The sequence below is a fragment of the Microcaecilia unicolor genome, chromosome 1 (assembly GCF_901765095.1).
Source record: "Microcaecilia unicolor chromosome 1, aMicUni1.1, whole genome shotgun sequence".
Lineage (NCBI taxonomy): Eukaryota > Metazoa > Chordata > Amphibia > Gymnophiona > Siphonopidae > Microcaecilia > Microcaecilia unicolor.
Genome location: NC_044031.1, coordinates 478938527 through 478962155, shown reverse-complemented (window position 1 = coordinate 478962155; position 23629 = coordinate 478938527). Strand labels below are relative to the sequence as shown.

General features: G+C 43.2%; 1 protein-coding gene across 1 annotated transcript in view; it reads right to left on the bottom strand.

Moving 5' to 3' along the window:
• LOC115477140 (desmoglein-4-like) overlaps positions 1-23629 on the bottom strand; it is a 90480-nt gene that overhangs the window by 22955 nt on the left and 43896 nt on the right. Inside the window, exons 5-11 of the mRNA XM_030213777.1 lie at positions 21814-21958; positions 17396-17562; positions 16251-16385; positions 15848-16033; positions 13194-13465; positions 10299-10441; positions 8047-8268 (exon numbers count right to left, since the gene is read on the bottom strand). Coding sequence (XP_030069637.1) covers positions 8047-8268; positions 10299-10441; positions 13194-13465; positions 15848-16033; positions 16251-16385; positions 17396-17562; positions 21814-21958 — 1270 coding nt within the window. The remainder of the gene's footprint in view (positions 1-8046; positions 8269-10298; positions 10442-13193; positions 13466-15847; positions 16034-16250; positions 16386-17395; positions 17563-21813; positions 21959-23629) is intronic.

Below are 23629 nucleotides of genomic sequence, written 5' to 3'. Positions count from 1 at the left end.
ACTGTACTACAGTGAACCTGGACCGACACCCGCAACTGGATATGTGGTGGAGGAGCAGGGCAGGCAGCCCACGCAGCGCACTGAGCGCAGGAGAGGAGCCATTCAGCTAGGGAGGAAGTGTGTCACTGGCGTTGCACTGAGACAGACAGGGCCCAGCTGTGCAGTGCCGGCATGCACCAGAGAGAGTCAGAGAGAGGCAGGAAGGAAGCCAGAAGGACGACGAGAGGAGTAACAGAGGACCTGCACTGGTGCACACCAAGTTAATGGCAATAATGCAGTGCGGCACCGCAGCCCCCCCGCACAAGTCAGGAAACTAAAGAAGATTGCACTCTATGCACTGCAGGTAGCTTTTTGCCTGCTCTACCCAGTGGCGTAGCAAGATCTGACATTTTGGGTGGGCACTAGGTGTGAGTAGTGTTTCTTGGGATACTCCTTAATAATGCCTTAGAGTGCACTTGATGATGGATTTCTAAGTAAACAGTCTGTGCAACAGCTCTACTGCATTAACACAAACCACATACCTGGTTCATGGAACACCAACATTTTTAAATATAGTGATTTTATCCCATATCTTAAACTTGACCAAATATGACTGCTATAAGGCAAGTATGTCAATGGCACATATCCTTCAAACTTTGCTTTGTAACAAATGCAAATGCCTGATTAAGCTGTATTCATAAAACAGGTAAATTCTGAAACTGACATTGCCATTTAAAAAGCCAGAGAAGTCAGACTCATATAGATCCCCACACGAACTACATGCACATAGAATCTTTTATATCGGTCACATGCAGAACACAGACCACCCCTTACCAACTGCAGAATAAAAGACAAAAAATTAGAAACTGCAGAGATGCCAAGAACACAGACCACCCCTTACAAATTGCAGAATAAAACACAAAAAAATTAGAAATCACAGAGATGGCAAATTACCCAGGTTCCAGGCTTGAGATTTTGTGCAGTCCTGATTTAAACTTTATAACCCAAATCAGTGTGGGATTTGCAGTGCCTGATTCTGCCCATGGAAATCAGTGTTGCAAGTCCCATAACAATGGGGTGGTCAGAAATGCAGGACTGTCCCAAAATCTCCAGCCTGGAACTGTAGCCCGGCATCAACCCTGCCCTTCCCCCCCCCCCCCATAGTTTGGCATCAGCCGCAGGAGAAAAGGCAGCAACAGCGATCAAAGCAGTGGTGTACCTAGGGTAATTGACACCTGGGGCTGGTCATTTTTTAACACCCCCCTCCAAAATCCAGTACTAGGCATACCGAGAATACAAAACACTCAGGACCTATAGAGCAATTCTAGCATACCATAAGCAGTAATTTCTATATGTCACACAAGGAAAAGGAAAGCATCCTAAACACTACAGTAAGCACTAGAACATACAACGAAACCAGTCAGAATAGTACAAATCATCGATCCTGCACAGTCAATGCCAACTGAAAGCCATGTCTTTTTCACAAACACATATACACCCTAATCCACTATAGAATAAGTAATCATAAACTTTCTATTTAGACAAAAATTAAACTGAACCCCCAAGATGCCAGACTCTGCGTACAATGCAACACCACAGAAACAGAAAATGTCCCCTAGTACTGTGCAAAATATAAAGACAGCAGGTGTAAATTTGAAAAAAAAACTAACAAATACCAATCACCATTTTACAAATTAACAAATAGAAATAAAACAAATATAGAAAATAAAATAATATAATTTTATTGGACTAATACATTTAGCTTTCAGAGGCCAAACCCTCCATTCTCAGGTCAATACAGTATAGTGCTGTTACAGTATCCTATCCTGACCTGAGGAAGGGGGGTTTGTTCTCTGAAAGTTAGTCAAAATGTATTAAAATTAGTCCAATAAAAAGATTACCTTATTTACATGTTCTATTTATAAACATTTATTAATACATCTACAATACTACTTTATCCTAAAGTAAAAAAATAAAAATACATATTTTATTTACAGTTTGTTGTCTCTGGTTTCTGCTTTCCTCATCTTCTTTTCACCGTCTTCCTTCCATCCAGCATCTGTCTTTGCTTTCTCTCTGCCATCCAGTGTCTGCCCTCTCTGCCGTCCCTTCCATCCACTGTCTGCCCTTTCTCTCTGCCCCTTCAATCCACCATTTGCCCTCCCTCTCCCATCCATCCAGGGTCTGCCCTCCCTCTCACTGTCCCTTCTTTTTGGCCCCCAAGTTCCAGCCCCATTATCCCACTTGCTCCTAGTTCCAGCCCCAGCCCACACCTCCCACCTGCCCCTCCTTTTCAGCCCCCAGTTTCAGTCCCACTATCCCACCAGTCCCCAGTTTCAGCCCTAGCCCTTTTCTCCCACCAGTCCGGAGCTTCAGCCCCCAGTCACTTCTCCCTGTCCCCTTTTCAGCCCCCAGTCCCCAGTTTCAACCCCAGCACTTTTCTCCCACCAGTCCGGAGCTTCAGCCCCCAGCCACTTCTCCCTGTCCCCTTTTCAGCCCCCAGTCAGCACATTCAGCCCGTTCCTCTTTTCAGCCCCCAGTTCCAGTACTAGCCCCCTTATCCCACCTACCGTCCTTTTCAGCTCCCAGTTCCCTTCATCCACATGCCTTGGATTAGGGCCCCCCTTTTCAGCCCCAGACCCATTCTCCCACCTGCCCAAGGCATGGCCCCATTCTCCCTCCTGCCCCCTTCTCAGACCCCAGACCCAGTCCTCTTCTCCCATCTGAGCCCCACCCCACCCCACCCAGACCCAGTCCCCTTCTCCCATCTGAGTCCCTCCCCTCCCCTGCACTCCCAGACCCAGTCCCCTTCTCCCATCTGAGTCCCTCTCCTCTCCTCCCCTCCCAGACCCAGCCCCGTCCCCTACTGTGCCCCACCCCACCCAGACCCCTTCTCCCATCTGAGCCCCCCTGCACGACCCAGTCCCCACTTGCCTACCAGCTCCATCGACGAGCAGACAACCCTCTTCTGCCACCTGGCATCCAGCCTTAAAAAAAAAACCCGGTGAAACGCCTTGCGTCTGCTCTGCGCTGCTATAAGTAAAGCAAGCAAATTGCCTTGTCACGTCGGCAACTTCCTTCACTGTGTCCCGCCCTCTGATGTAACTTCCTATTTCCGCGAAGGCGGGACACAGTGAAGGAAGGGCCGACGTGACGAGGCGATTTGCTCGGTTTACTTATAGCAGTGTAGAGCTGATGCGAGGCGTTTCACCGAGTTTTTCTTTTAAGGCTGGATGCCGGGTGGCAGAATAGGGTCGTCTGCTCGTCGATGGAGCTGGTAGGCAGGTGGGGATTGTGGCGCCAGCGGAGCACCCCCCCCCCACCTGCTGACACTCGGGGCGGGACGGACATTGGCTGGGTGGGCCTGGAGGGAAAGTGGCTGGGCCTGGGCCCGTCCAGGCCCACCCGTGGCTACGCCCCTGGCTCTACCATGCCACCGCCATCCAACTTTTATAAAGCTTAGCAAACCCCTCCGAAGGGACACCACCTTGTAGTGGTGGAGGGGCTTCTGTGTTTCAATGACTCAGAGGGCTATGCTGAAGGGTTACCCATATCAGACAGGCCTCTGAGGAGAAACCAGACAAAGAGTGTCCCAAACTGGGAGAGTGGTGAGATGGTGACCTGGAGTTTGTATGCCCAACGGCCCAGCTGCCCTCTGAGGTTTCTGTTTTCATTATGTAAATTTCCTCTCTGCAACTGCATTTTTCTTAACTGAGAGGACGGGAACAACCGGTGGTCAGCCGCTGATGGCCAGCGTTTTGCCCCCTGAGCAGCAAGTGCGGGACCGCTGCGCATCGAACTGCCCACAGATGAAAAGGTTGGCGATTCCTTTGATTAGCACTGGCGAAGGAGCGTTGATGCTCTTGGACCTGGAAAAACAACTCCATCGCTCCCAAATTATTCAACCACCATGTCCAAAGGTGTGGAGGAGTGAGTTAGAGGCTTATGCTGAAACGGAGGACGTTTACAGCAGAACCTGAATCAGCGGAACCACTCCTAAACACTTCAAGAGAAATCATCTTGGAGTTTTTGGCTTCCGTGGAGGTTACATTGAATACCATCTAGAAGGCGCTTCGGGACCTAATGGTGGTAGTAAATAACTTTGTTTCAGATATGATCTTATTGGAGAGTTGCATGGACAATTTGACTGAACCCTTTGAGAGTGAAAAATTGATATGATAGATGAAGTTCTGCACAAGAAAGAAGTGGTTATGATCTTGAAAATGATAATGGACCAGAAACTTTGAATAATAAGGTGGATGTTATTGAAGATGATTAATGTTGAGATTATTGTTTTTCCCAGAGTTCCAGGTATGACTCCTAAAGTTTTCCTCAGAAATATTTCCTTAATTATTACTTGGAAAGGAGTGAAGCCTGTGAAAACTGGGATTGCTTTAATCAGTGGGATTTGAATTAGAGACTTCAGTATATGTATCGTTAAATAATTTCTGTTTTTTAAAAGAGAGAGAATGTAATCAGATGTTTTATTTCTAACTAAAACCTGGACAATAAGTATGTTCTCAATGAAATGAATTGACTATATGCCGTATTTGGTCTTGAGGAAGCCAACCAGATGATCAATGTAGAATAATGAATTAGATGAGTAATATCTGGGGATAATCAATTAATACCATATTTTCCTTTTTCTGTTTACTGTTTAATTGATCTCCTTGTCTTATTTCCCTCTCCCTATTTTTCTTCACTTTGTGGTCTAAGAAAGAGAAAGACTGTATATAATTCATATATCTAGTTGGGATTGCTTTTTTCTTATATTGTATTAATGTGCAATCATCTCTGTATTACTGTTTGCAAGTGACCCTTGTAAAATGAAAAATTATAAATAAATGATTTAATAAATAAAGCTTAGCAAAACCGGCGATTTATTATTCAGTGCAGCAGCACAGCTCCAGGCCCCCCTTTGAGGCTGGGCCCAGGGAAATTTGCCCCCAGCCCCCCCCCCCCTCAGTGGCCCTGATCTGCATTGAATATCTGAGTTTACTTTGGCTACTGGTTAACTTTTCAGCGGTCAAAGATAGGCTTGCTGTTTAAGTGGCCTATTTTGACTGCTCAACATAGCTGGTTTGGTGCTAATATCAGTGGTTAGGCATTTAAATATTATTTAACCAGCCTGTGTGTGTGTGTGTGTGGGGGGGGGGGGGGTCTAGGGTCTAGGTTCCATTATAGAATACTAGCATAACCCTATCATTTATGTGCCTGCAGTTACACCAACCATAAATGCCTAAATGCACCAGGGGCACATGAAACTGTGACCCCACCCGTGCTCCTCCTATGTATTCCCATCCTATGAATGTTAGGTTCACGTTATAAAATAGCACTTAAACACCCTGCTGGCACTTTTGTGGGTAAATGTACACTTACACACATAAGTGCTAGCCTTCTAGACATTTATGTGCAGAAGAGGTGCGTAGCCATGGGAGGGGCACGGGTGGGTCAGGAACATTCACTAAAGATGCACGCGATATTATAAAATTCAGGGGATCTGCGCCTAATTTATGCACAAGGACTTACGCCAGGTTTCAGCAGGTGTAAATCTTCGGGAGCAGATCCCGGCGCTACGCACTATTCTCTAAACAGCACCCAACTCGTAGAGCCATTTATAAAACAGCGCTCAGCACGCATTTTGTTTGGTATTTAAATTTGGGTGCCATGCACTGAATTTAGTCCTTAGTGTGCAGTTAGCGTGCTGTAACAGTTACTGTGCAAAGGTGTGCTTGTCACTGCTTGTGAAATTGCATATTACTGCATTTTTCAGAACTCTTCTCTGAGGGGGTGTGGCATGGGCGGAGAGTAGGTATGGTAGCGTTAGCCAGCTAGTGCGCTAAACTTAGCGCATGCTAACTGGCTGACACAAGAGTTTACACAAGAGAACTTGGCACCTCTGAAATAGGAGGTGGTAAGTGGTCCTGTATTAACATCCTCAGGTACTACATGCTAATGGTTACATTCAAGGGCAGACTGATGGTGATCTGGGCCCTTGGGCATGAAGGGTCATGGGCCCCTAACCACCTATCAAAAATGATTAAATTAGATGGAAGCTAGGGGAGATTGGGTCCCCTACTGTTGTGGACCCTTGGGTGCTGCCCTAATGTTCCAATGTTCAGTCTGCTCCTGGTTACATTAATGCATGACCTTCAATGAAAAATAGAGGGGACACCCCTAAAAGATGCCATGTTAAATCTGAGCTTAGCGCATGGTAAAAACCTGCATTGCAACGTGTTAAGCCTACATTTTAGTGTATTTTAGTTAAGCCAGGATTGTAGTGACTGCTACAGATGTGTGGTTCCAGTTTCCATGCACTAACCCCTTAGTTCCTTATAGTAAAAGGGCCCCTTTGCTGCACTATAAGTAACTCCATAGCCAGCTCATTAATATAGCACTGCACTAAGAGGGGCACAGATGTTATGCGTGCTTTAAGAGAACCTTGCTGACTTAGCAAGTTAAAATCATATAAGTATCATCTGATTCTAGCTCCACCAGCACTCGTTTGCTACTAGCAAATGAATGACAGTTCTTACATTTTCCTAATGCATTAAAAATTACACCTTGCAGCAGCTTTACATACCAGGCAGCTTTAATATCGGATAAGCTATCTTTTGAAGTAAGAAACCAGTTGGATTGACTTTTATTTGGATTTGTTATACCACCTTTCTGTGATACAAGCGCTGAATATTCATTATAGGCAGGTCCCTTTTCTATTTCTAGTGTGTTCACAATCTAAGGGTTGATGGCTCCTGGTCAGTTACAGTTTTTGTTTGGGGTAACCCATCATTTTCACAGGCACTTAACTGGTTAGTGCCTCTGAAAATGCCCGGTTAGTGCCTAAAGGAAAACCAGCAATTTTGGGAGTGTTCCAGGGCCAGACGGCACTTGGCCAGTTAAGTGTCCATATTCATCCCTTAAGTGGCCAAAGTCATTGCATAAAAGTCAGTCCTATCTTTATGTGGTAACTCATAGCCAGTTAAGTGCTGAATATCGAATTAAGGGGTCCTTTCACTCAGCTGCGGTAAAAAGCGCCCCGTGGTAGTGGTGGGGGCTGTTTTTTCCTGCTTGCCAGGGCCCTTTTTACCACAGTGGGTGAAAAGCCCCTAAAAAATGGCCATGTAATAACATTATTCTTACTGCATGGCCGTGCAGGGAGAGCACTTACCGATATCCATTGAGGTAGCAGTAAGGGCTCCCATGGCAACCTGGTGGTAACCAGGCAGCACGTGCGATGCCTGATTACCGCCAGTTTCGCCGCACTATAAAATAAAATTTTTTTAATGGCATGCCGAAGATGGCGCATGCTCGAGGTGGAACTACCGCTGGTGGCCACGTTGGGCTTTCTGATGCTTTGTAAAAGGGCCTCTTAACCAGCTGTGCTTTAGCTGGCTCCAGAAACCTGGAAATTAATTGCCAGAGCCTAGACATAGTCCAGCATTGAATTTCCGGGCATAATGCCGGCAGCAATCAGCAGAATGCTGAGCGCTGCCAGCTGAACATCAACCCTTACATTTTTTTTGTACCTGAGTATTGGGAATTAAGGGGTCCTTTTACTAAGCTGCAGTAAAAATAGACTTTAGTGCACCCTTACGTGGGCCTTTCCCGCATGTTTAGGCCATTTTACCATGGCCATAAAAATCCTGATTTTCAGTTTTTTTTTTCAAATGTTGCCATCAGCATCCATTTTAAAAAATTACCATGGCAGTACTTACTTCTACCTATTTTGTAGGTGATAAGGACTTCTGTGTTTCAGTTGGTTTATTGTTTATCAGCGGTATTTCTTAAGTAAAAACTGGAGATGCTAAGTTACCCACTTCCAGGCTGGTGACTTTTTGGCCTGTCCCAAAAGTAGTGTGGGATTCTGATCCTACCCATTGAAATCAGTGCTGCAAGTCCCATAATGCACCAGGATGGGGTGGTCAGAAATCCAGGACTGTCCCAAAATCTCCAGCCTGGAACTCGATAACGTGGCATCTCTGAAAAACTATTACTGGTTTTCTGTTGTGAAGGAACAGGTTTTTCTAACTATAATGTTTACAGAAAGCTCTTTTTGTCTGTACTCACCGTTTATTTTTTCAATGGTCCATAATCCTGCAGAATTGCTATCAATACTGAATGTAAAGGGGGCACCATATGGGGCAGGATCATTATCTGTAGCAGTAATAATAACAGATGGCGCTTCAGAACATGTGTGTCGTGGTTCAGTCGAAACAGTTGGACAGTGTTTATTGGTTCCCGGAACATTAAGAACAATGGTTCCAGTGGAAGTCTTAACAGGACCACCATCTAGAAGAAGAAAATGTTGGTTGTAAACAGAGGGATATATTTAAAAAAAAACAGTAAAATTAATTAATTGATCAATTTTTCCCTTTGCCATTTCAGGTCTACTAAGAGTAGTACATTTTCCCCTGGATTCTATAAAGTGTGTCCAAAATTGTGCTTGGATTCCTAATTGGTGCCCAAATTAATTAGTTAATGGGCTGCAATGATTTAATTATTGGAGTTAATAAGCACTTAGGGCCTCTTTTACTATGCCATGTAAGCGTCTGCGTGTGCCCAACACGCACCAAAATGGACTTACTGCCCGACTACAGCATGGCTTTTGCGGTAATTTCATTTTTGGTGCATGTCCGATACGCACATCTGCAAAATATTTTTTATTTTCTGGCGCCTGTAGCGGATTCACACCAAGTGGCATCTGACAAGCATAAGTCTTTACCGCCCAAATTCTTTACGGCGAGGTCTATGGCTGGCGGTAAGGTCTGAGACCGAAAACGGACGTATGGCAATTTTGATTTTGCTGCATGGGTTTCAGAATATCCCTAATGAAAATGCACAAGAGAGATTTGCATGCCCGTCACTTCCATTATGTGCAAATCTCTCTCATGCATATTTATTATACACAATAACAGGGTTAAATCACCTAAAATCAGCCAACTATATAACAATGTATCAACCAATATGACTAATGAATTTGTTGACAATGACCAATATAGAATTATTTAATTAACCAACTCACAATACAATATCACAATTAAATTTGTTATTACAACTTATCATTCCTAGTCACACATACTTTTTCCCAAAGACCTTCCCATGAATTATACATGCAACAGAGACAAACTTATGTCCATACTATTATTGTGGACTAAATTAAGTGATGAAATCACCCCTGATTAAACATCAACACATGCCCAAGCTCTTGTTCAGCTTCAAATGGAATTCTCATGTGTCCTTTTAATAAGCTGTTAATGCACTACTCGCAGTAATAATACTGCTATGTGTCCATTCCGTAACTCCGATATTATTGGAAAAAAGAAGCTGACACTTTAAATAGAAAACTTTTTTTCCAAAAGTCCACAAACTGACGCACCCGCTGCTATCAATTCTCTGTTCAACGTGTCATTCCATAATCGGATTTGAAGGAAGTATATGGATGAAGAGGTTTGAAGAGATGTTCCGATGAATGACACGTTGAGCAGAGAATTGATAGCAGCGGGTGCATCAGTTTGTGGACTTTTGGAAAAAAAGGCTTTGTTCTGTTTCTGCGAGTCTGACATCCTGCACGTACAACGTGCAGCACGTCAGAAACAGAACAAAGCCTTGCATGGGAAGAAGAGGACCTTGGCTGGCGGGGGTTAGGGTCCCCTACCAGCAAAGGTAGGCGGTGGCGGGGGAGGGTTGGCGGCAGGAGGGGGGTCGAAAGGGTCTTCGGCGGGGGGGGGGGGGTCAAAGTTGTTGGTGGTGGCGGCGGCGCCGGGGGGGGGCGGCGGCACCAGGGGAGGCTAAAATGTGCCCCCTCATCTCGGGCTCTGGACCCCCCTCCTGCCGAAGTCTGGCTACGCCCCTGGTTAGCATACAGCAATGTAACTACGCTAGCTGATAAATGCAGTACATGTCCACTCTCTACCCCCGGACATGCCCCCGTACCAAAAAAAAAAATCAATGTTATTTTTTCTCATGTGGGTAGTGCACGCACATGGCAAAATTATCGCGGGACACCTCAACACACCCTGTGGTACACCATTTTTTGCTTCAGTTAGCATGTGTCAGTGCTTACCACAACTTTGTAAAAGGGCCCCAAAATATGCTAATCTATGAGAGCACTTGAAAATTATAGTGTGGACATATACCTATGTGTCTTTATAGAATAGCACCCAAGTAGTCATCCACTTATAAAATTACCCTCGTTATGTTTGGACTGAAGGTATACATAAAGACAGAATTACTTTGTGATCAGCAAAAAATATGTATTGATGTCTGCATTAATAATACTTGCAGCATGAACATTGTCAACCAGGACACCTGTCTCTTACCATCACTGATGGCCAGAATCTCAGCTGTGTATGTTCCATTGACAACATATATAGAATCTCGGGTCATCTCTTTAGAAAATTTGATCTCGCCAGTTTTAGAGTCAATGATTAACCAGTTTTCTGGATCTTTTCCTTTTTTGTATCTGTTTTGAAAATCAAAAAGATGCTCATTTTAAGGGATATGTGCTAAACATAAATAGATATAATTTCAGAATATATTCTTTGAAAACAAGATAAATAGAAGTTTAGGCTAGGATTGTTATATGGCCATGTTATATTCCCTTGTTAGCTCATCTAAGTATTTTATAACTTATACATTGACAATAAAATGTAGCTATTTTGAAATATGCTCTTTCCTTCTGTTTTTTTTTTTTTTTTTGTTACATTTGTACCCCGCACTTTTTCCCACTCATGGCAGGCTCAATGCGGCAGGCAATGGAGGGTTAAGTGACTTGCCCAGAGTCACAAGGAGCTGCCTGTGCCGGGAATCGAACTCAGTTCCTCACACATTCTATATAGTATGCTGTATCATGCTCTGTTTGGGGAGCAGGATGACCATTCAGGCTAGGATCCTTAGCTCCTAATATATAAGCACCAAAATTGAATTTCTTTTTGCTGTTTTATGAACACTGATGATGATATGTGATTTCATGTTCCTATATCTTGCATAAGGACTCTTTATATAACTTTAAGGTTATTCTTAAACCAATAGAATATGTTAAATGCTCAACTTTACATTAGATTGTAGCATAAACTGATCATCAGTAAAATAACAGATAAGGCAGGGTTGAGGGTGGTGGTGGTGGTGGTCAGAAAAGAGAAAGAGGAAATGAAGATGACATGGAAAACACTGAGTGATTGATAAAAGATTGAAGATATAAAAGGGTAAAATTTCCAGAGAAAAGGCAAGAGAGAAGAACGAATGGACAGAAGCAGGTTTCAACTTTGATTTCAAAAGGCCACTATAGGTAACGTAGCTTTTATGGACTTTAGTTTTAAATACATTTTTGCACAAAGGGGTGAATTCTATATATGGCACTGAAAAAAGTGCTATTCTATAAGCCGTGCATAAAGTTAGGTGTGGTTTATAGAACAATGCTTATGCCCTGGAATCGTGCCTAACTTTAGGCGCGGCCATTTGCACCAACTGAAATGCGGTGTAAATTTACATGCCTAAATTAGGTGTGTATTCTTCCTTATTCTATAACAATGTGTGTAACTGCTAGGAATGCCCATGACCCTCTCATTTCTGTGCTCCTTTTTTTTTACTTGCTCTTAAAATTTAGGCGCACATCCTGCGCCTAAATTTATGCATGTAAATTCCAATTAAATGTAATTAGTGCCATTAGTTTGTTAAAAGGCCAAATATTGGCACTAATTAGCTCAATACTTAATTAACTTGCATGTGCAACTTTTGGTGACTTTTTTAGAATTAGGGGGAAGTATTGACATCAAACATATAAACGGCGAGTGACCGTACTCACCCGCAAATGCGCAGTAGACTTCCCTCTCTGTCCTGCCCCCGTGTCAATACGTGATGATGGGGGGGGGGGGGTGGACAGAGAGGGAAACTGCGCGAAGGGGAGGGAACCGCCGAGGTCGCCATCGCTCCCCCTCCCCCGCCCGAGGTCGCCGCCACTGGTACATCCCTCCCAGAGTCACCGCCACCCCTCCACCCGGCCCGTCTCTTCGCTATTCAACTTACATCTCCGGAGCAGGCAGATCAGCTGAGCTGCCATTGGCCTTCCTTCCCTGCCTGTGTCCCGCCCTCGCCGACGTTACGTCACACGAGGGTGGGACACAGGCAGAGAAGGAAGGCCGACGGGAGCTCAGCTGATCTGCCTGCTCCGGAGATGTAAGTTGAATAGCGAAGAGACGGACCGGCGTCGGTGACTTGGGGGGGGGGGGGGTACCGGCAGCGGCGAACTCGGGAGGGAGGGGCCAGCGGTGACCAGTATGTTCAATGTAGAAGATAAGTCCGCTTTCCAATTAAGATTAAAGAAGCGAGAAGATCTTACGCTGATTGGTCAGATTTACTCTTGCCGTCTGATGTAGTTGGGTATAAATAACCGAGGGGCCATTTTTCTGGGTTGGTCCACAGAAGCTGAAGTTTTTGAGAACGGAGGTGCTTAAAGAAGGTTTTAAAAGACCAAAGAATGATGTAATGTTACTTGAATAGTTTGGATCTGTGTTTTAAACATTTTTTCTTTACAGCCCAACGCAGACCACGCAACCCTGAAGCAGGTGACGAAACGCTGGCCACCGTAGGTCGTGGTCGCGATCAGCGTTGACGAGGCTCTGACAAGAGTAGGACCAGGTCCAAACAAAGCTAAGTAGCCTTCTATTTAAAACTGAACACATATAAAACCGAAAAAGAGAGATATAAAAAAATTGTGTTTAAGGACTATAGCCCAAAGGTTTTGAGCCGATGATGAAGTAGCCCAGCCCCCCGAGAGCTATTGAATCACACAGCCAGGGGCTTCTTGAAGCCTTTCCTCTATACATTAATTGTGTAGTTTGAACAAGACGTTAATGGAGTATGTATTGTTGAATCGCCTCAATATCCTAGATAGTTTGTTTTGGGGATTTAACATCCTATGCTCCAATCAATCAGATTGCTTGGAGATAAATTTAATTTTCCAAAATGCTTAGACTGTAATGTTCCCTAAAGTCACAAAGGATATATGCAGTACTATCAATATTGTAATAATAATTGTTCACAGAAAAATATTCATTATTGTGATGGCACTATGGTAGTGAGTATAACATTCAGAGTGTGACATCAAACAGACAGGATACTACTCTCTCTCTCTAAGCATGGCTAAAATGATGAGTTACTTGGAAATCCTAATGGTACGAAACAGTTATGCAGCAATCTTTTCCAAATGATCTTACATGACATTTGTAGCAGCTTTCCCAGTGTCAAGATCTGTGGCTGTATATGATCCAATGATATAACTCAGCCATTGTTCCCTGGTCATGCCAGATGGGATTATAAACACCTTAGAATTTGGGTAAAATCCAAACCCTTCTTTCACATTTTGAACCTGAACCTTGATGATGGTTGGTATTGCTTGGAATTGGGAGGCAATTGAGTAGTGAAATTCTGCTTGGTTTCTGAGAATAACACCAAGGTTAATAGTTTGCATTTCTTCATAATTTAGTGGCTGCAATAGACAAAGAAAAAGAAAATCAGCATGGGATGAACAAGTAATCCAAACAGTATAGGGAAAGGGAAATGGGACTTGATATACTGCCTTTCTGTGGTTTTTGCAACTACATTCAAAGCGGTTTACATACTATTTACAGGTACTTATTTGTACCAGGGGCAACGAAGGGTTAAGTGACTTGCCCAGAGTCACAAGGAGCTGTAGTGGGAATTGAACTCAGTTCCCCAGGATCAAAGTCCATTGCATTAACCACTAGGCTACTTCTCCACTAGCAACTTTCCATGTAGAAGCCTGCCCTTGCAGATCAGTAACGCGGCCATGCAGGCTTCTGTTTCTGTGAGTCTGACGTCCTGCACGTGCAGTGGGAATTGAACTCAGTTCCCCAGGATCAAAGTCCACTGCACTAACCACTAGGCTACTCCTCCACTTCTCTGGCAAACTGTGGGGCCCTTTTACAGAGCGGCAGCAAGACCAATGCGGGCTTTACCGCTTGCTCTTTTGGGACTTCCACGGGCCCAGTTCGGCTGCTGGTGGTAGTCCCTCCCCCAGCGTGCCATTAAAAGAAAACCCCTGGAAATGGCTTACGAGACGGTAGCCCAGCGGAAATCGGTTACCGCCAAGTTAGCGCGGGAGCCCTTATTGCCAGCTCAATGGATGGCGGTAAGGGCTCCCTGTCACATGGCCATGCGGTAAGGGTTCTCTTACTGCATGGCCATGTGTGCCGGGGGCTTTTTTACCCACTGTGGTAAAAAGGACCCTGGCATGCGGGATAAATGGCCCCTATTGCCAGTGCAGGGCCCTTTTTCCGCAGCTTGGTAAAAGGAATCTTTAGTAACTTTATAACTAGCGAATGAGTCAATATTCAAAAACTAGCTGAGCTGCTAAGATATATGATTATCTTTCATACCAATATTCAGACTGTGCTAGGGGGGTCACATTTTGGATCCCAGTGCAGTCTTGGGCAGGAGTGGAGGGGCAACACTTCCACCTTATGTCACTGGAGCACCATGGAGACCCTTGGGTAGGTCCTGGGGAGAGGGGGTGGAGTATGTTCTCAGGAGAGCAGGTTTTATGGACAGGAAGGGGGATTGGACGGAGGTGCAATGCATGCAAATTTCTTTCATGAATATTTATTATGGATATCCTGAAAACCTGACTGGCTGGTGTGCTTCCAGGAATAGATTTGGGAACCACTGGGTTAAACTCTAATTTTAGCTGGGTAAATCTTTTGAGTATTGTATCTTAACTCACAGTCTATCTCAGAGTTCTCATGATTGCTTATTTGCTTGCTGTTTCTAAGAATGGATACATTGGAATCTTTCTTTACCCAAATCCTGTTTTTCGAGAAATTGCACTTTTTCTCTAACGTAGCCTACATTAATCAACAAGGTCCTCTAATTTTGCTATTAATCTGGGAGCCTCTCATTGTGACTGCTGCCATCATGGAGGGCCTCAGCAAAATTTTACTTGAGGGCCCCTTATTTGAGGATATATTGACAGAGATGGTAAACATTTTACTTTGGATTAATCCACAAGGAAAGTTATAGAGAACACATGCAAACTAAAAGAAGATTAAAGTTTAGACACAGTTTTACTACATTCTTTGTAGTAAAACAACAGTTTTGTGATGGAGTGGTATGAAATCTTCAAAGAATGTAGTAAAACATGAGAAGTGACTGTAAAAATTAAAGGGTTATATAAAAATTACATTTATGGTTACTTGACTCTGCTTGACATGCCCCCTAGGGCAGTGGTTCTCAACCCAGTTCATGAGGCACACCCAGCCAATCAGGTTATCAGAATATCCAAATGAATATGCATGAGATAGATTTGCATACTAAGGAGGCATGCAAATCTATCTCATGCATATTCAATGTGGATATCCTGAAAACCTGGATGGCTGGGTGTGCCCTGCGGACAGGGTGAAGAACCAGTGTCCTAGGGTATTAAGGGGTCCTTTTACAAAGGCGCACTGAAAAATGGCTTGTGGTAGTGTAGGCGTGCCAATCTATTTTTTAGTGTGTCTGTACAAAAGGCCTTTTTAAAATTTTTGCTGAAAATGGATGTGCGGCAAAATGAAAATTGCCACGCATCCATTTTGGGTCTGAGACCTTACCGCCAGCCATTGACCTAGCGGTAAAGACTCACACAGTAACCGGGTGTGTGTGTTTACTGCCACTTGGTGTGCATCTGTTACGCGTGTCCAAAAATAAGAAATATTTTTCAGACGTGCGTATCGGATGCATGCCAAAAATGAAATTTTGGCATGCATCAGGAATGCATAGACACTTACGCGGCTTAATAAAAGGACCCCTAAGTCATTTTAGAATTGCTGCATTTTCTCTTATTGGGTATTTCACAGTTATTTATGAAACATACCTTTATAACTTTCAGGATTGCCTCATTAGTCATAGCATCTGTTTCTATCGCAAACCATCCTCCCTCATTGCCAGAAACAATATCACACAGTGCCAACCAATTGTATGAGAATTCTTCATCAAGATCAAACACTTTCATCCGTAGCAAGTTGTTATTAAATTGATTTTCAAGTATGTTTACGGCATACTAGAACAAAGAGACAAGCAAATAAGTTGTTTACAAGCATTGTAGTTCTGTTGTATTATATCAAACATAATTTTGAATGCACAGAAGTGAGCAATGACAAAAAAGTGTGATACTTCTTGATTACAGAATGTCACACTAGGCAAAGAGTGAGAGAGAGTACAACTTTTAAGGAAATGTTAAGGGCAAGTTGGTAATGCCCATTAAAATAGATTCTTACCGACTGCTGTTCAAATGATGGAAAATTATCATTGACGTCTAGAATTTTGATGTTTGCACCACATTGTGAGGACATTCCTCCTGCAGCACCGTCCAGATCTGCACCTCCCACAATGAGACTGTAGCTGCTGAATGCCTTAATTTTTTTGTGTGAAAAAAAAATAACATTTGTTTATTGATTTGAGAAAGAGACCCCCCCAAATATTATGTTAATACTGTGCCTTTCTATTCTCACAGATCTGTGAGTGCCTAAGAGTGCCCTAAGAACTCATGGCACTTATTTTATTTCTATTGATGTTTAAAAGTTTTCTATTAATTTATTTCATCATCTTTTGTTTGGAGAGATTTTGCTTTTTTGTCTTTTCTAAAAAATATGTAAATATGTGTTATGCAAGATAAGCACGTATTTACAGATTAGGCATATATAGGCATATATACTAGTATTCTAAACATTTGCATAAACCATGCACCTACATGTTTGTACCTACTTGATAGAATAACCCCCCAAATGAGGAAGATGCATTAGTACACCTGACCCTTTGGTGGTGGCGAATTGACCCTCACCTCTTGCTGGGGAAACCACTTGACAAACCTCATTTCCTCTCTAGCATTACCTTATCGAATCTCCCTCTCCAGTCCTTTCAAAGATAATTTGAAAAATGTACTTTCTTCCCATTCAAAGGTTCATTTCTTCCCCCTTCCCATTTTATTTATACATTTTCAGTAAATTTAAGAAGAAAATAAAAACAGTTACAATGGACATCAATACAAATATAAATTGTGAATGCAATTCTGAAAATAAAAGCTGTTAATTTTGCTGTAGAACATACATAGGTATTAAGGTTGGTGAGAAGGATATTGGCGTATATAATAAAGGTAAACACTCAGGAGGGTGAGGAAGGTGAATGATAGCTGGGTAGAGGAGACCATGTTTTGTGAAATGAAATTAAGTAATCCCTCTTTAAGGCTGCTGCTTCTTCTTGTTTTCTAAATGCACATATAAAGCTCCACCATTCTAATATACATTATTTTATGATTAGAGAACAATGTGGAATATTGTATTAATTCAATGGAGCTAATTAAAATGTAAAAAAGCATAATGTTTGACAAATACTAGATATCTTAGAAAATAGTAGGAGCCCTTACCTCTCTGTCAAGGTAACTTGATATTGTGTAGACTGCTCCACTGTGCTGGTTCACAATAAACATTTGTGGGGCTCCAGGAGTCTGAGAAATAATTTTATAGGCAATTTTGGAATTTAGAGTACCCTGTTCATCTGCATCTGTAGCATTTATTTGCATCACCAGTGTATCTGGGAAGCAAAAAAAAAAACAAAAAAAAAAACAAACTTAAGTTGCCAGCTTTGCAGTACAGTTATGGTCACCTAAAAACATTCAGAAAATCCATAGAGTTTGAGTTAACCAATTTGAGCATGGGAAGGAAATTATAGGGAATAGCTATTCAGAAAGGTCAGCAGAAAACAGGGGCGGCCCAAGACAGTCTGTCGCCTGAGGTGAGGGGATGAGCTGCCGCCCTGGCTCTGCCCCCTCCGGCCACAGTCTGACATCTCCCCCTTCCTTCCCCAACCCCCTTTCCCAAATTTATCTTTTCTGGCTTTCCAAAAGTTGGGGTGGCAGCGGTTCCCATACGACCCCTTCTCTCTACTGTGGCCTGCCCTGCCACCGATGAAACAGGAAGTTACATCAAAGAGTCAGGTTGTAAGAGAGAAGAGTGGCAGGGCAACGTATGGGAACTGATGCTGCCGTGACTTTTGGAAAACAAGAAAAGAATGTAAATTTGGGGAACGAAGAGTGGGGGTGATGCCAGAGCATGGCTGGCATGGGGGGGGGGGGGGGAGAAGAGTGTCACCTGGCCCCCGCATCAGTTGGCCTAATGGTAGGGCCACCACTGGCAGAAACTGAAGCTGAGACTGCCGAGGAGGCTTACTAGCAAAAAACAGAGGGGCTCTTTCATTAAGTTGCATTAGGCGCTAACACGCGCCTAAAGCAGCAAAAATAACCTCATATGGGATGCACTAAAGCATTCTGCATTAGTTTTGCCTTCTGCATGCTAACCATGCAGTAATTTGTTTTTTGTATTTTTTTGGGTAGGGGCATTTTAGGGCGAAGAATGGGCATGGACTGTGCTAATCAGCTATCGCATGCACATTACCACTACTCTAATGGGTTAGCACATTCATAAAGCAGGAGTCTAACACCACCTAAATAGTAATTATTTTTACTGGGTGTTCGCACTAATGCAAACATTAGCGCACACCCAACATGGGCTTACCGCACGCTAAAACTGAACTACTGCCGGGACAATGCAGATGCCGGAAGTAGTTCCGGGTTGAGTGTGCGCCATTTGTGGCGCACCCCGGAATGTTCTTGTCTAGCGTGGCGCTAACCCAGTGGTAATTGGGCATCGCAGTGTACTGCACTGTTATCGCTGGGTTACTGCAGAAGCCCTTACTGCTACCTCAATGGGTGGTGGTAAATGTTCCCCACCGCATGGCTATGAAATAGGAGTTATCTTACCCCATGGCCATTTTTTGGGCTTTTTACCTGCTGCGGTACAAAGGGCCCTGGCGCGTGGGAAAAACAGCTCCTGCCACTGCCACAGGATCTGTTTTCCCGCAGCTTAATAAAAGGACCCCTAAGTTTGTACCTGAGGCAATGGAGGGTTAAGTAACTTGCCCAAGATCACAAGGAGCAGCAGTGGGAACTGAATCATGCACCTCTGGATGTCAGCACTGGTGCTCTAACCACTAGGCCACTCCTCCACTTTACTTTCTGTCTGTTATGGGCTCTTTTACTAAGCTGTGTTAGGTGCTAATACATGCCTAACGCAACTTAAAATGGTGTACTGTGAGATGTGCTCAGGTGTCCTGTAGTAACTGCCAAATATATGTGCGCTAATCGAACGTTAACAAATAGTTTAATATTTTTTTGGAGGAGGCGTGGCAGGGTTGAAGAGTGGGTGCTCCTCTACTAAACAGTTAGGAGCTGCAGTAGCGGCGGGGGCTGTTTTTCCTGCACACTATGGCCCTTTCTACTGCAGGAGGTATGAAAAGGCCAAAAACCGATATGGCCATCCGGTAAGATTGCACTTACTGCATGGCCATGCGGGGGGATGGGGATGAGCACTCACCACCGCCTATCGAGGCGGCGGTAAGGGCTCCTGTGGTAGCCCAGTGGTAACCAGGCAGCGCTCAGCACTCCTCGATTACCGCCAGGTTAGCGCTGTGCAAAAAAAAATACTGAATCATTTTCCATTGCGCCGGAAATGGTGTGCGCTTGAGACGGAACTACCACCTCAATAAACTCCACATTGCAGACGGTGAATTATTTGCATAAAAGACTCATGATGAATACTGCAGCATTCAGAGCATGTTAGAGCACTGGATATGAATTTCAGTACAGTTTGTTATCTTTTGTTGAAAGTGCTTCAATATATGGAAGCTATGCATGCCTGGAATTTTTTCAATAGGTCAAAACTCATTAAATCAAAGCCTGTTTTCCCACTATCTTCCATGATAAACATGGAGATACTTTCTGATGCACATGCAGGATCTAAGCTGTAAAACTCCTGTATAATAGAAAGTACCTCTCATGGATATCAATTCATTCAGAACACTGTTTTGAGTTGTTTTACAAGTCACGTTTGACATTTTAAATTGCTCTTTTTCATGCCCTCTGCCACTTCAGGGAATATTTCTTGTTTGCCCTCAGTTGGGAAATCAGTTTCTGTAAACACGTTTTTCTACTTTGTCCCTGACTGTTTTTGCTTTTTTTTTTTTTTAATTTAATTATCACGCTCAGATTTTTTTATATGTACCACTTTGTTTGATTTCGATATTGTTTGGGATTTGAATGTAAAAAAAAATCCATTAAATGTGAACAGGTTAAATTATTGTTCCTGGTCTGTTCACTGCATTAACATTGGGTTCCCTTTACTAAGACTCGATAACAGATTTCTGGCCCTGTTTACTAAGATGCGTTAGTGTTTTTAGCATGCCTACACTTAGCGCGAGTGCCAACCATGTAGGCACCTTTAGGGATATTGTAGGCACATACATGATTAACGCGCATTAAAACGTTAGCACACCTATATCGCTGCTTAGTAAACAGGAACCTTAAAGGGGGTCTTTTACTAAAACTTAGCTTGAGTTATCTGTAGCAGGGTCCATTTTATTCCTATGGGCCCTGCTGCAGATAACGCAAGCTAAGTTTTAGTAAAAGACCCCCTTAGTATGTGTATTGATTAGTATGTGCTGAATGATGAGATGCCCATTATATTCGGCATCTTATCATTTAGAGTGCAGCAATGATAGCGAATGCTAAATCTATTAGCACGCCTTAGTAAAAGGACTCCATTAATTTTTACACCTCATGAACTATTTTATAGGAGGACCGGCATATAGATTTTATGGGACTAATAAATAAAAAGATTGTAGACCAGTTACGCCAACGCTTAGTGAGTGCTACAGTGTGTTTTCTTTGTTGGGTTTTTTTGTCCCTTCCTCGTTGAACTTGGGAATGATTTTATGATTTAATCCATGTTGTTAGGTGAATTAATTGCATCCTTTCCATAGCAATACAACTTACCTGCTAACACAGATAATTTATGTCTAAATTTACAGTGTAAGAACTGAACTCAGATGGTGTGTTGCTTTACATTTTTGGAAAATTTCGATCTAAAGTCTTGTATTTGACTTCTCTATGCTTGTTTGTTTGTTAACATTTGGTTAACCACATCATCCCTGTTTTCATACAGTACTGACTACGTTATCACATTCCATAGTCATGGGATCTTGAATTATTAGTCCTTTGCTCAGGTGAGGCTATGCAGTAAATGTGATATGAGTGTTAAAGTAACTAGTGTAGGTTGACTTGAGTAAAGTTTACCACAAATATGTATATGTTCCCTGGCTAAAACATTTACAATAATCACTAAAACTCAGGGGTCCTTTTACTAAGCTGTGGGACAAAAGGCCCTGCGGTAGCAGCAGGGTCTTCTTTTCTCACATGCCAAGGCCTTTTTTACCGCAGCTGATAAAAAGCCCCTAAAAAAAATGGCCATGCGGTAAGATTACTTTTACCGCATGGCCATGTGGGGGAGGGTGGGGTGGGGGAGAGTAATGGATGACGGTAAGGGATCCTGTAGTAGTAACCCAGCGGCAACCAGGCATCATGTGGCGATGCCCGATTATTGCCGGGTTAGTGCTGCACTATGAAATAAAACCTTTTTGTGGTGCTCCAGAAATGGTGCACGGTCAAGGCAGAACTATTGCTGGCGGCTGTGTTGGGCTGGCGGTAGCTCCAGGTTAGCGTGCAGTAAGCCCACTTTGGGCTTACTGATGCTTTGTAAAAGGGCCCCTCAGAGAGTAATGGCATGTCTAAATGATTACTCAGCTGTTTTTCTACCAAGAAAGTTCTCAAGGAGGCTAATAATGAAGAAGGTGTGATAAGGACTCACAGCATATTAGTAGACCAGTCTTTGAACGTTGCACTACCTCATTATCTATTATTAATAGGTCTTTTAGGATATAATCAGTACTTACTTGCTGCACTGAGTTCTTCAATTGCTCCTTCAAAAATACTTTGTGTAAATATTGGAGGGTTGTCATTAATATCCATAACTCTGACGCGAAGCTCAAGTGTCTTTTCCACTTTAACATTGCTCATAGTTATAGCATCTACATATAACTGGAAAAACAACAGTGTATTTAATAATTGATGGATGTAAACCGATTCACTTGATCACCATATAGAAGCAGAGTCACAATGGGTGGGTCATCTTTTTGTGTTGTATCCAAACAGTATTTGATGCCAATGTGTAAATCAACCGATCTTTTCTAGCAGTTCTCTCTGAACTGTGCCATCTCAGGTCAATCATGCAAACTAAAGCACTGTGAGGTTGATTCATACTGTTTGTAGGGATGAGCACCCAGAAATTTTCATGTTTCTGTTTCATGTTTTTATTTTCATTTTGTGTTTCATTTTTTATTTCAGGCTTTTGGAGTGACAGACAGATAGAGACCACCAGCTTCTCCCCCTTCCCTCCCCAGCATATCAAGGTTTTTATTACCCCTTTCTCTCCATCCCCTCCTTTCTTTTGTTCCCTCCATCTTCCTTCTCTTTGTGTGAATGTATTGCTTTTCTGTCCAAAAATGGAGTTCCTTTCCATTTCTAAATTTTGTAGTATGTACATTGCTTTGCTCTGAAGCTGTGGTAAAAAGGGCCCTGTGCTAGTGGCAAGGGGTCTTTTTTGCAGCACGCTAAGGCCTTTTTTACCACAGCGGGTAAAAAGGCTGAAAAAAGACATGGCCATGCGGTAAGATTTCACTTACATGTGGCCATGCGGGGAGGAGGGGAAAACTTAATGCCATCTATTGAGGCGGTAGTAAGGGCTCCTGCACTAACCCAGCGGTAACTGGGTAGCATGTGGTGCTGCATGATTACTGCCAGGTAACTGCAGCGCTAAAAAATACAGGCCTATTGTCCCTAGTGTGGGAAGTGGCACGCGCTGGGGCTAGAGCTACCATTAGCACCCGCATTGGGCCGGTGGTAGGTTCCTGATTGGCATATGATAAGCCCGCAATGGGCTTATCGCCACTTTGTGACACGGCCCCTTAGAGCGGTATAACAAGTATAAATAAACTATATACTATAAACCAGTGTTTCCCAAGCCGGTCCTGGAGTACCCCCTTGCCAGTCTGCTTTCAGGATATCCAGAATGAATCTGCATGAGATTGATTTGCGTACACTGCCTCCATTATATGCAAATCTCTTTCATGCATATTCATTGCGGATATCCTGAAAACCTGACTGGCAATGGGGCACTCCAGTACCAACTCGGGAAACACTGCTATAAACTATATAAAGTATGTTGTTTTTCAAACAAATCTCGTTAAGAGAGTGCACTATGCGAACACAGGACTAGATTCAGTAAATGGATACCCAAAAAAATCTGTTTGCAGTGCTATTCTACAAACAGCACTGAGAGTTGAACGCTGTTTACAGAACCCCACTTAGAGCCAATTTCCATGCGAAAATTTGGGCACAAGGATTTGCACCAACTGAAGCCTGGTGTAAATCCTGGCATGTGAGTTAGGCACTGATCCCTGGTATTTAGTAGTATTACAGACATCCTTAATGAACATTCCTGAGCTGCCCGTGCCACACCCTTTTTTGAGTTGTGCACTAAAAAATTTGCATGCAGATCCTTATAGACTAGCCCTTACCAAGATGCGCAAGAAGATCCAAATTGTTGCCAATTAATACCAATAATTGATTGTTGGCATCCAATTATTGGCACTAATTGGCTCATTAGCCAGTTTCGTTGTGTGCAGATATCAGAGTAGTGTGAAATTTTAT